This window comes from Oryctolagus cuniculus, chromosome 8, assembly GCF_051225735.1.
Source record: "Oryctolagus cuniculus isolate XC-2025 breed Fujian yellow rabbit chromosome 8, ASM5122573v1, whole genome shotgun sequence".
In the NCBI taxonomy this organism is placed as follows: domain Eukaryota; kingdom Metazoa; phylum Chordata; class Mammalia; order Lagomorpha; family Leporidae; genus Oryctolagus; species Oryctolagus cuniculus.
In genome coordinates this window covers 127,123,037-127,137,228 of record NC_142874.1, presented here as the reverse complement: position 1 = coordinate 127,137,228, position 14,192 = coordinate 127,123,037, and the positions used below count along the sequence as shown (strand labels likewise).

The 14,192-nt window shown below is 37.2% G+C and overlaps 1 protein-coding gene across 1 annotated transcript in view; it reads right to left on the bottom strand.

Moving 5' to 3' along the window:
- TMPRSS11D (transmembrane serine protease 11D) overlaps positions 1-14,192 on the bottom strand; it is a 66,927-nt gene that overhangs the window by 28,163 nt on the left and 24,572 nt on the right. The window contains exons 3-4 of the mRNA XM_017347526.4: positions 10,993-11,111; positions 3,721-3,788 (exon numbers count right to left, since the gene is read on the bottom strand). Coding sequence (XP_017203015.1) covers positions 3,721-3,788; positions 10,993-11,111 — 187 coding nt within the window. The remainder of the gene's footprint in view (positions 1-3,720; positions 3,789-10,992; positions 11,112-14,192) is intronic.

The following is a 14,192-nucleotide window of genomic DNA, read 5'->3' as shown; positions in this document are numbered from 1 at the left end:
GTGCTGTACATTGAGATTTAATGCTATAACGAGTACTCAAACAATATATTTCACTTTGTGTTTCTATGGGGGTGCAAACTGTTGAAATCCTTACTTAATGCATACTAAACTGATCCTCTGTAAAAAAAAAAAAAAAAATTATCAATTCCCAACTTGACTCTCACTGGGATTAAACATGACAATAGGTCTGCTCTGATTTCATCATCATTTTAAAAAATCATCTATTATTTTTCACTTTATGTTTCTGTGTGGGAGCAAACTGTTGAAATCCATACTTAATGTATACTAAGCTGATCTTCTGTATATTAAGATAATCGAAAATGAATCTTGATGTGAATGGAAGGGGAGAGGGAGTGGGAAAGGGGAGGGTTGTGGGTGGGAGGGACGGTATGGGGGGAAAGCCATTGTAATCCATAAGTCGTACTTTGGAAATTTATAAGCATTAAATAAAAGTTAAAAAAAAAAAAAAAAAAAAAAAAAAAAGATGTACAACATTTAAAAAAAAAAAAAAAAAATTATATCACACATCTCAAGGAAAATGATTCAAATGGAAAAAATTAAATCCAACATCCACTATACACTGTACATAAACTTAACTCCTGAATATGAATAGTGAAAATTTAAGGATTTAAAAAGAAAATATGGGAGAGTATATACATACATACTCCCTTTCTTCTTCACATTTAAAATACAGTCCTGTCAATTCTACCTTAAATAATATACTTTAAAATTGCTTTTCCACAATAAAAGATGCTATAAGCAAAGATGAAAAATATACCATATGTAGGGAGAATATATTTGGAACTCAGAAAATGGAGAGATGTACCTACTGTAAATACACTACTCCTACAAATACATTGGAAAGATACTAAGAAACAATAGAAAAAAACAAAAAATGAATATGTAATTCAAAGCTGATGTGTCTTTACTGAGTGATAAACAGTATTAATAATGCTCAGACAGGACTAAATATGTTATGCCAATTAATTCATTTGATCTTCACAATAATCCTGTTATTATCAAAAGAAAACAGAGGCACCATTAAAGCTAAGTAATTTATCAATGGTCACACAGCTAATAAGAATCAGCACTAGAATATGAACTTAAACAATTTGGCTCCAGAACCTATATGCAATACTATTAATGAAGTAAAACTAAAGAGTAGCTTATTGCAGCCATTGGACTGGTAAGAATGAAATTAAAGCTTTACTATACCAAATATTAGTGAAGATGTGGAGCAATAGTGTCTTTCAGACACTGTTGATTGAAATGAAAATTTCCACAGCCTCTTTGGAGAAATCTAGAAATTTCACTTCTAGGTATATACTTTTGAGAAACTCTCTCATGTTATACATGGAAAGAATATTCATCATAGGATTATGTGGAATTCAAAAGCTAGAAAATATTAATACAAGGCAAATGTTGAATGAATAAGCTGTGGTAAGTTTATACAATAACAATATAATAAACAAATGTGCCACAGTTAAAAGTGAATAAGCTTAGGTTTAGTTTATTTTTAACATAAAAATAATTTGAACAAATTTATAGAAAGACACTGGACAATACAATTTACATGCAGTTGGAAAACATTCAAAACAATCCTATATGTCAGTTGTGTATATATTCATATACAGGTAAAACAGAACAGAGGGCCACAGCAGAGAGCTGGACTGGAAGAGGAGCAACCGGGACAGAATCCGGTGCCCCGACTGGGACTAGAACCCCGGGGTGCCGGCACTGCAGGCAGAGGATTAACCTAGTGAGCCAGAGTGGCGGCCCTAAAGTTTTAATTGAATAAAAGCTAGTGGTAGGAGAAGGGAATGGCACTGTGGTGAGATACATTGATGACTTCAATCATATTTTTGAATTTTTATTTCTTAAATTAAGGTCTAAAAATACAACATGTTTCTTAGACAAATATGGATATTTGATAGAAGGCATGTATTTGTTTATTATTTTCATGATGTTGTTGATACTCAAAAAGTTTCATAATAAAAGTGTCTGGGGTAGCATTGACAGAAAAGGGTCATTTCATCTTAGACCTGAACTATGAGTAGGAAATGACTAGATGAAGGTGAACGAATCATAGCATCTGCTTTCTGTATTTTGAGAGTTTCACATCTTGGGACCTTCCTAAACCTTGTGAGATTACTGCTCCAGATTTCTTTCTTGAGCAACTAGGTTGTAAGTGATGCCCTTGATGGGACTAGGCAACACTAGTGGCATGAACTTTAGTGGGATAGAAATAAATAGCAGTTCAGGTTTGGATATATTAAAGTTGAATCATCTGCAAGGTATATCCATGGGATGACATCATGTGAATAGCTGTGTCTACTCATGTCAGTAATGGAAGGGGACTGCCCAGAGATACATGAGGCTAATCAGTGTATGCATGGCAATGAAGATCCTGAAAGGAGAGAATGTGAACTGAATATACAAGAGGCTCACAGTGCAATCTGATGTTCAGCAACAGCTGAGGATTGTACAGTGATGGAATTAGAGGTAGCAAAGGACATTGAGGACCAGTGGCTGCAAAGGTAAGAGGAACATCAGAGGTATGTGGAGTTACAGGAATCAAGGCATGACACTGTGTCCAGGGCAGACCATCAGTGCTAAACACTATTGAAAGGTCCAAGAAGAGAGGTAACATGATTTCCTTGGGTTTTGTGATTTGAATGTCATTGTTGAAGTTGGCAACAGCAATTTGTATTTTGTGGTGCAGTCAGAAGTCAGACTGCAGTAGATTGAGCAATAAGTGATAAGTGAACAAAACAAGAGAAAACACAGATGGCTCATTTAGTTCTTCAAGTTTTGAGGGCATAAGTCTTTGAGCACTAGTGACTGGTACAGAGGCTTTCACTAGAAAGTTTAATGAGAATGAGCTCTGAATTGACTGAAATGTGTCTTGAAAAATATACATACCATGGACTCTTGCTACTCTTCTATGTCCTCATGCAAATTTATCTGAGTTACTAGGTGACTCTTCAGGGAATAAGAAAAATAAATTTTCTTGTGATGTTAGTATTTGAGAAAAAATAAAATCCCTCTATCTAACAAATAACTTTTGCATATTCTTTGAAGGACTGAGGCATGTTGGCATTAAAGGCATTTATGGGAGGGTAGGTCAGGGTGGTTATTTCACATCACATCACATGGACAGGACATATTTAACTAAGGCAGGAATGGCAAATAACTAGTACACATATGGCTATCCACCTATTATTAGTGAGCGACAGACATATATTGAGTTTGGCCACAGAATTTTTTTTTTTTTTTAGCATTCCTGGAAGATAAAATCAAAAGGCCACTTCTGATGTTAGTTGTGATGTCATGATCTTGGATGGATACTCCCAGCAACACAGCATTATCCAATTGCCGGGGGCACTGTTTACATAGACTGCACTGTAAATGAAGTCCACTGGATTAATACAAAAGGTTGGTCCTGTTACTATACTTTCACTTCAACTTTCCCTCCACCCTTTCCTCCTTCCATTTTAAGAATTGGAGTAATATGGTTATTAGTAACTAGATAGAACATATATGCCACCATGTGGAGGGGGTTGGAAGAGGGGGAATATTGTTTGTTAAGTTGCCCAGCATACAACTTCTGTAATGCAACAAATTGTGCAAATGTGTGATTCATTATCCATGCTATGAATAAAAGTCAATTGGTGTAAAACTGCATCTATGCTTATGTGTTTTTCATGTAGTTCCACTCACCTCAGTTTGACAACATGAGCTCTAATGAACTGATTTCTTAAGTTTGATCCTTGGAGTGTTTGACTAATCTGTAGAGAGAAAGTAAAACAAAATCTCTGTAATTGCAATTCTCTCTTCCAACCTTGCAACATGGAACTGATGTTAGTGAGGAGTAAAGACCTAAATTTTCAGTTGAGTTTTGTTCAGTTTCATCACTAACCACATGGAATTCATGTAGGTAAGTTATATAACTTTTTGGTGCAGTGCTGATTTTTTCATTTATTACACAGAGATGATACCGGATATGTTGAGTCTTCACTAGTAGTCATTCTAAACACATTGGGTATTTTACTCGATGGGAGGTTATGCTATATGACTTGCTAGCTGTTATTAAGAGGGTTTGGCAGAACCCAAGCTAACACTGAGAAAGTATCCTTATACAATTGGCAAAATGTAACCTACCAACTTTTTTTTTAATGAGTGAAGACAAATTGAATCAGATTAAAATGAATGGTGATGAAAATCTCTCTGTGAAAGGAAAGCAGTCAAAAGTATGCAGAAATAATTTATTTGTGAATAGCTGACTACTACAACTCAGAATCTAAGCATCTACTTTTAGTAAACTTTACATTCAGTCATTGGCCTTTTCTCTACTTCCAAAATCATTAATATGTTCAAATGAATTTACTTTTGCAAGTTTTGTAAGCTGTACTTTTGACACATGCAATACATTGGAGAAAAAGCAAATAAACAATTAAAAAAAGGTAACTATTTTATGTTTTCCCTCTATTGTGGAGGTGTGTGAGACAAAACTAGTTTGTATCCTGGATAGTTTAGAATATTGTCCCTCAGTAATATGAGTATTCATAATAAGAAAGATATTGACTATTTAAGTAAATTCTAACAAAGGGAACATAATTAAATCAACAAGTAGAACAGGTCAAAAAGGACTACATAGAGAATGTAATAGTCACCTATTTCTCATTTTTAGAGGGAAAAGGTCTTATTAGCTTTCCATGATTATGTTGGATAGTGTAGTTTTGTTCATATTATTCATGAGCTGAATGAAAGGAGTAATGCTTTGTGTTATTTATCATGTTCTGTTTACAATTTTCTTTTTGTTTCCTAAAAAGATCTGGAAAGTTCAGACCTTGAGGATAAAATAACCTATGAGACAACATGATCCATCCATTATTTCAATGGTCTCCAAATATTTTTGATTATACACTCCTATAGTTAAAACATCTTATACATGGCCGGCGCCACGGCTCACTAGGCTAATCCTCCGCCTTGTGGCACTGGCACACCGGGTTCTAGTCCCGGTCGGGGCGCCGGATTCCGTCCCGGTTGCCCCTCTTCCAGGCCAGCTCTCTGCTGTGGCCAGGGAGTGCAGTGGAGGATGGCCCAAATGCTTGGGCCCTGCACCCCATGGTAGACTAGGATAAGTACCTGGCTCCTGCCATTGGATCAGCGCGGCGCGCTGGCCGCGGCGGCCATTGGAGGGTGAACAACGGCAAAGGAAGACCTTTCTCTCTGTCTGTCTCTCTCTCTCACTGTCCACTCTGCCTGTCAAAAAAGAAAAATCTTGTGCATGAGTAGCCAAAACAGATATATTGACTTATAAATTATAAATTATATAATGTAGTGAAACTGTACATTTAACAATGGATATTATAAAATTTATTTACAAAATTAGCAATTAAAAACTTATAAAACATACACTTGTTTTATTCTCCTTATTTTTAAATTAATATTTTCCATGTATAATATGACTGGATAGAATTTATAACTTATAAACAGTGATAAAGAGACTCAAGGACTTAATTCTAATTTATTTCAATATTTGATTTTAAGCACAAGGGAAGTTTTCACATAACTATGTAGCTACAAATGCATGAGGTTTATTGACAGAACTAACAGATCATGCCACTAAGTTGTCGGTATTACCCAATTTGACAAGCTTTTATTGAAATTAAGCAAATGACTTTCTATTTTCTAAGATCAAACAAAATGAAAGGCATTACATCTTATATATTTTTTTAAATAAATGTGTTTAAAATTCACTAAAAATGACAGTTAATTCTTTCCCCAAATTTTTTTGTATGTAATGACTAAAAGCACTTTTATCAGTAATATACTTTACATCATTTTCAGTACAACAGTACAAAAGAAAACACAGTCATCTAATGGTGGTCACATTTTCAAACATTTTCAAGCTCTTCTCTGCAGGGCATGAGTTTACTTAAAAAGCAATTAATATCTCATATTTTGAAGAAATAGGTATGTATGTGTGTGTGAATGTGTGTGGCATGTATTAAATATCTTCTAAGGAGCATACCACTGACTTGTATTACATTATCTGAAACTGTGATTTTTTATAAAGAATACAAGAGGTGCAAATTTTCATGTTTTCTTATGTTTATTCATTTCTGTGCTTACATATTGCCTTCAAATTACATGTTTTAAAATTTATTTTTATTATGTGGGATTCCTCTCAGTCTCCCTGCTGCTTTGGGGGAGATTTTAGTTTACTTTTATACTGGATAATATAAACTTACTGTTGTAAACTATCACTGACATCGCCAAGTGAAGGTAAAAGTGTGCTGGAGCCTAGAAGGTCAACCCCACATGCCATTTCCACCCTCCCCTCGACCCAGGACTCACTGTGTTGAGCATCTGACATAAAACCCAAAAAGGGTGCCCATGTCAATCCATCTGTTAAATAGTAACAAAGCAAAGTTTCTTCCCTTCTGCTTCTCCAAAATATTTTTTAAAAGAGAAACGTATGAGTGATCTTGGAATATTTTCTTCTATCACTCCACTAAATTGTTGGTTCTTCCGCATTTCTCCTACACAACCCCATCTTGGAGACTCCTGTGGACTCCAACTTGACTATAATCATGCCATTATTTTTGTGTCCCTAGGCCTTAGCACAGGAACTGACAGAATATAGGATTAATTTGTTCGCTCATTAAATGTTTGAATGTCTAGTATGTGCTTATTTCTCTTGCAGGCATAAAGTCACACTCAATTTTGATAAATGGATATGCTAAAATGAATTTTTTTCCAAAAACACTGAAGATATAATTGAAGTGATAAGATTAATTTTGAATTAATAATACATTCTTTCTTTTCCTCTGTCTTTGTGAGATTGCCACTAGATGCATTTAGAAAAACGACAATCTGTTGGAATATCAGCCCTGATAGAAAAGAAGAGTTGAAATCATTCAGTTGATCCTAGATATGGCTCCTGATTGTAGTCTCTTGTTTTATTTGCAGAAACCCATTTAATTAGAAGGAACTCATAAGTTTGAATGCATGTACTTTGCAAACAGGTGCTTCATTATTTCTAAATGGCCTTGTTCATCTATTCAACAACAGTATTTGAGCATCTCTTGTGTTCCACCCCCGTCTGTCAGCTATTGGAATACACATAGAGGGCCCCGCAGTCACATAACTTACCAGGAAAGACAGGCACTAGTTAAATGCTCATATACTAGTAAATTATAATCCTGATAAATGCATTAACATAGTAGAATGATTGGATCCAGTCCATGATATTAGAGCGACTTCTCAGAGGAAATGCCTCCTGGGCCAAACTCTTCTGGAAGAAGCAGAGGGCAGGCAGAGAAAGCCTTATGGGTGGAGTGCCTGGCACACTCACAGTCTCATGGCAGCAGCCAGCAGGTGGCATTGAAGGAATGATAAAAGGGCCAGGGCTACTGCACCATGGAAAAAAGCACCTGGGCTACAGTGGTAGAAAAGGCCTGACCATGCAGGTCTTGTCGACATGAGAAAGTTTGAGTCTTTATTGTAAATGACTGGAAGCCACTGAACTGTTTTCAACAAGAGGATAGTATAATCAGATTTACAACTAGAGAATGATCTCTCAGGCTGCCTTTGGCTAATCAGTTTTACAGAAGGAATAATGCAATTAGACAAACTATTTCTGATGCTATTTTGATATTTCAAGATAGAGATGATGGCCTGGATAGGTGTGACAGCAGTGGATATGGACAGAGGGAATGGATTTGGGGGAAATATAGGGCGTAAAATCTACAGAGGGTGGTGACAGACTGGCTGTTTAGGATGATATAGAAAAATATTTCAAGGATGAAGACTAAGTTTCTGGTCCAAATAATTGAGTAAACACCATTGCCAAGGACTTTGAATTTGACTTCAGAACATAGTATTAGTTGAAGTTTTGTGAAATAGCTTGGTGGATTTACCAAGGTGACAATTGGGTGCAAAGATCTGAAGTGCAGAAGGAAGGTTTAGGCTGGAAGTTAAAGAAAGTCATTGATGGTTGAAGCAAGGGACACGGATGAGCTCATCTGGAGATAGACAATGGTGTGAGAGGAGAGGAGAGGAGAGGAGAGTGTACTTCAGGCCTTAAGGAATTTCAGCATTTAGTGGCTGTGCCGAGGAGCAGGAGTCAGTAAAGGACACAGAGGAGTGGCCAGAGTGTTTAGAAAGATAGGTGACTAGGGGAGTATATGCCGTCTGAGAAAAATCACAGACTTTTTAAGTTAAAATGTAGTATGAAATCATCTAAACCAACTACTTAATTTCACTGACAAAGAAACTGAGGATCAGAAAAGAGAAGTGAGGCAGCTGCAGCCTCTGGGGAGTGAACCAGTGGATAAAAGACCTCTCTATCTCTCCCTCTCTGTAACTTTGACTTTAAAAACAAAAAAGTGAATGAATGAATAGATAAATAAATACATCTTTTAAAAAAGAAAAGAGGAGTGCATTGCTTAGTGTAATAGAAAATTCTGAGACGTATTAAGTCATGTTGTCTGTGGGACAAGGATAATGATGGTACTCATGTTCCTACCAGGGAATGATATGACCCTTGGTCTTGAGATCAGGAGACTCTGACTTGAAATCTGTATCTACCACTTTCTGGTTCAGTGTCCTTTGGCATGTGTCTTAATCTCACAATCTTTTTGTTTGTTTGAGAGGAAAAGGGATAGAGAGAGGGAGGAGGAGAGAAACTCTCTTATCGCTAGTTTACTCTCTAAATGGCTGGGACTAGGCCAGATATCAAAACTGGAAGTCAGAAACTCAATCCAGATCTCCCAAGTGGGTGACAGGGGCCCAAACTGTTGAGCCAACACCATTGTCTCCCAGAATGTATATTAATAGGAAGGTGGAATCAAGAGTAGAGCTGGGACTAGCACCCAAGCACTCTGGTATGGATTGCTGGTTTCCCAACTGACTTCTGAACTTCTAGGTCAACCACCCACTCCTCACTATGTTTACTCATATCCTTTCTTTATGGCTGTTATGAGATGAAAGTTAGATCATATGTAGACATGAAAACATTTGTAACATAGAAAGCACTATATAAGTATTTTTCATGTGTTTTAAATATTCAAAGAGCTCTAACAGAAGCTTAATGTTTAACACAATGTTTTGGGATCTCCACTTAACTGTTTTGGGAAAAGCTGCATACTTGCTTTAAACAAAAATTACAGATGAATCGAAGATTAAATTATAATGAACTAATAAAAGAATAAAAATAAAATGTGGATGAGTATTTTAAAGAATATTTGGAGTGGAGAAAGCCATTTTTACCACAATAGAGAGAAATTACAAAAATGACTGATAACTTTGGCTACATAGAAAATTAAAACTTCTATTTGGCATTAAAACAGCAGTGTAAATAAGATTAAAAGTTAAATCACTTATTAGAGAAATATGTGCAACATGAATGAGAGACAATGTATAATATTTTAATAACCAGAGTTTTTTTCAAAAATCACATAAAAATGCAAATGAGATAGTAAAAAAGGCTAAATTAATGACCAGCCAATTCATAAATAAAATTATAAAAATAAACTATTCATATATGAAGACAGATTAAATCTCAATTGTAATCAAATAAATACAAACCAAAAAATGAAATATTGCTTTTTACCTATTGAACTAGAAGTAATTCAATAAGCTAAAAGGATTTACAATGCATAGTGTTAATGCTGTGGAGAAATGGGCGTATTTATATTTACGTACTGCTGGTGGAAATGTCAACTGATGGTTTTTACAATGCAATGTAGAGATTTATTTAAAATGCATTAACCAATGTACTGACATAAAAATAGTTAAGTAAGTAAAAACATGGGGAGTCCTGGCTGTTCTGCTTATGATTCAATTCCCTGCTAATGTGCCTGGGAAAGCAGGAGATGACGACTCAAATGCTTGTGCCCCTGACACCCATGTGGGAAACCAGGGTTGGGGCCCAGTAATTTTTTTAACAAATCTGCCAGATTATTCTGTTATATGTTAAAGTTTTGGAAGTATTGGATCAATGTAAATTTTTATGACTCTAAAAAATGTTAAAGGTCGGGGCCACTGCTGTGGCATAGCGGGTAAAGCCGCTGCCTGCAGTGCTGGCATCCCATGTGGGCATGGGTTCAAGTTCCAGCTGCTCCACTTCCGATCTAGCTCTCTGCTATGACCTGGGAAAGCAGTAGAAGATGGCCTAAGTCTTTGGGCTCCTGCACCTGTGTGGGAGATCCAGAGGAAGCTCCCGGCTCCTGGCTTCGGATCTGCGCAGCTCTGGCTGTTGTGGCCATTTGAGGAGTGAATGAGCAGATGGAAGACCTCTCTCTTCTCTGCCTCTGTCTCTCTGTAACTCTGCCTTTCAAATAAATAAATAAATCTTTAAAAAAATGGAAAGGGTGAGCGAGCAACTCATGCTGGTGGACTGTGACTCTGCAGGGCTGCAGGGTTACACCCTGGTTTGTGATAATACGCAGATATTAAGGCTTCACTTGTGAAGCTCCCTGGCAGGTAGCTCACCGACCTCTTCAAGTAAGAGCACAACCTTGCTTCATGTATTTCCATTCAAACTTCCATGTCTATGAATAATCCAGACTGGGATGTTGTCCAAACAATATTGTTACTGATGTGGTAGGCATCTTTTAACATCTGCCACCTTATGTTTTTAGTTGTATGGGGCAAGAAGAAAGAAGGCAAAATGAAAAGCATTTAAAAAGGCAATTTTGTACTTAACTCACACAAACAATAGACTTCCTGTTTTGGAAGTCGTAACCAAATAAAATGCATATAACACATGGCCTTCTAACACTTTTTACACAGGATTAAGAAAATGTGATTAAGAAACAATATAATAGTAAACTAAGTTGGGGAAAGAACAGAGAAACATATCTTTCACCACTCAAGGGGAAAAATCATGCAGAGCAACTGGCAGCTGAAAATACATCACAAAAGGTTAGGTTTATTATCATATTAATTTTATGGTGGGATAAAGGATAAATATTAACTTACCATAGATTCAATTCTTTCACTCAATAATCTGTATTCCTGTGTAGCTGGTGAATTTAACTGATCGCTATATTGAACATTTCGAATTTGAAAGCTGCTGTGAAAAAAGCAAGATTTTTTATCTGGAAAAGAAAGAAAAGAAAAAAAAAGAAGTCACATTACTATTTACGTGAATATTTTATTAGGATTATGTAGAGTTATATTATACAATTACTAAATTTTTTCTCTTCTTAAGAGGAAAAGGGGCCGGTGCTGTGGTGTAGTAGGTTAAACCTCCACCCTGAGGCGCTGGCATCACATATGGGCACCAGTTCCTGTCCCTGCTGCTCTTCTTCAGACCCAGCTTTCTGCTAATGGCCTGGGAAAGCAGTGGAAGATGGCCCAAGTGTTTGGGCCCCTGCACTCGTGTGGGAGACCTGGAAGAAGGTGCCAGCTGCTGGCTTTTGATTGGTCCAGCTCCTGCCCATTGTGGCCATTTGGGGAGTGAATCGGTGGACGGAAGACCTTTCTCGCTGTCTCTCCCTCTATTTCTGTAACTCTACCTCTCAAATAAATAAAATCTTTTTTAAAAAAAGAGGAAGAAAACTCTAAGTTAATGTAATTGTGATAACAAAAATATTTTTCCTTTAGTTCCCAGAAAGATTTGCAAACCCAGACACTCTGTAGGTGAGCACAAGTAGCGTGAGCAGTTTGAGCTGGTGGTGCACATTGGAAAGAACGTTCTTTGTGTCAATCTAGGAAGGATTTCTCTTGCCTTAACACCAGGAAAGGAGGAGAAATAGTGGCTCTTTATTTTCCAGAGATGGAGAAAGGTGATTTACCGACGTTTTGGAAGCTCAAAACCTTGGTTTCTAACAATTGTTCTATCCAAGACTGCTTCTACAGAGAGCCATTCTGAAAGCTATTAGCCTACTCTCGTCTTGGTGGCAATGCCAGTGGGAGGGGTGAGATCAAGAAAGATCAGCAGGTGGGGGCTAGGGTTGTGGCATAATGGGTTAAGCCGCTGACTAGGGCATCCTATATGGGCACCAGTTCAAGTGCCACATGCTCTACTTCCAATCCAGCTCCCTGCTAATGCACCTGGGAAAGCAGCAGAAGATGGTTCAAGTAGGTGGTTCCCTGACACCCACATGGGAGACCTGGATGAAGTTTCTGGCTCCTGGCTTCAGCTTGGCCCAACCCTGGCTGTTGAGGCCATTTGGGGAATGAACAATGGATGGAAGATATCTCTCTTTTTGTCTCTCCCTCTCTCTCTATAACTTTGCCTTTCAAATAAATACATGAATAAGTAAATCTTAAAAATGAAGATTTGCAAAGCCAGACTAAGATATATGAAAATCAGAGTAGAATTATTTGAGAAATAAAAAAAGTTGTTCAGATGTACTATATTTTTCATTCTTGCCATATCTAAAGGAGATTTGTGGTTTATTCATTAAGAAATATTAGTATGCATAACTATAATATGATAGTATTCATTTATCATTAAGGAAAGATCCAAGTAACTCTGAATAAATTTTAAAATTATTTCAGTGCATTGGTTTTTTTTTTTTTTTTTTTTGACAGGCAGAGTGGACAGTGAGAGAGAGAGACAGAGAGAAAGGTCTTCCTTTGCCGTTGGTTCACCCTCCAATGGCCGCCACGGCTGGTGCACCACGCTGATCCTATGGCAGGAGCCAGGTACTTCTGGTCTCCCATACAGGTGCAGGGCCCAAGCACTTGGGCCATCCTCCACTGCACTCCCTGGCCACAGCAGAGTGCTGGCCTGGAAGAGGGGCAACCGGGACAGAATCCGGCACCCCAACCGGGACTAGAACCTGGTGTGCCGGCGTCGCAAGGCGGAGGATTAGCCTATTGAGCTGCGGCCAGTGCATTGGTTTTTAAGATACCCACACTCTCCCTTGTAGTAAATGAGTTTGATTACTGCTTCTGCTTCCTGATTCTAGCTTCCTGCCAGTGCACATCCTGGGAATCAGCAAAGATAGCTCTAGCAGTTGAGTCCCTGACATGCACATAGGAGACGTGGATTTTATTCCTATCTCCTTGCTTCAGCCTCTGCCCAGTCTCAGCTATTGTGGGCATTTGGGGGGTTAACTGGCAGATGGGTGCTGTCTGTCTTCATTTGTCTCTTTCTCTTTACCTCTCTCTGTCTCTCAGATAAATATAATTTAAATCAATTACTTCAAATAATATTCTTTATAGAGGAATTAGTGATTTACCATTGTTTTTCTGAACTAATAATTTTACTTAGCCATTGAAAATTTGCCAACCTGTACATAGTTAAGCATCTTTGCCTATTGATAGTAGAAGATAGAGTAAATGACATTTTCTTTATCTCATTTTCTCTCCACACACACACACACATACACACCTGCACACCCACTTGTGTGAGTTAAATGTTTTAACAGAATTACAGCTAAAATAATAAAACCTCAAAGTGTATTTTAAATGAAAAATTGAACTGTGTGGTATCACTTATCGAACTTTGACATATTTATGTAGCTATAATAAAGCATCTGAAAGAATATTTATATTCATCTTGATTTTAAGGAAATTGTTTATGAATTAGCAGGGCATACATATTTTTACATTATTTTTTGTACATGCATTCTATTTCTTGGTGACTTAATAATTATAAACTTAAATACAAAGAATTATAAAGGTACATAATGTTTTTAAAATGTAACTTTATCCCTTTCTACTTCTCACCTGCAAGTATGTCTTCTAATCATCATAACTGTCATGTTTGTAAGACTGTGTTTTCAGGAGGCAGCACACAAATTTTAGGTGCTGAAACTTAGGGTTCTTTGTAATATTTCACTTTCATGATTTTATCATGTGTTATTCAGTAAAGAAAGAAAGAAAGATATTAACACGTTAAAAATGGGCAATTTGGGGCTGGTGTTGTGGTGTAACGGGTAAAGCTGCCTCCTGCAGCTCCAGTATCCCACAGAGGGGTTCTAGTTTGAGTCCCAGCTGCTTTACTTTATATCCAGCTCCCTGCTAATGTGCCTGGGAAACAAGTGGAGGATGGCCCAAGTCCTTGTGCCCCTGCATCCACGTGAGAGACCTGGATGAATTTCCTGGCTCCTGGCTTTGGAAGATCTCTCTCTCTTTCCCTGTCTCTCTCTCTCTCTCTCTCTCTCTCTCTCTGTAAATCTGCCTTTCAAATAAATAAAATAAATATTTTTTAAATGGGACAAATT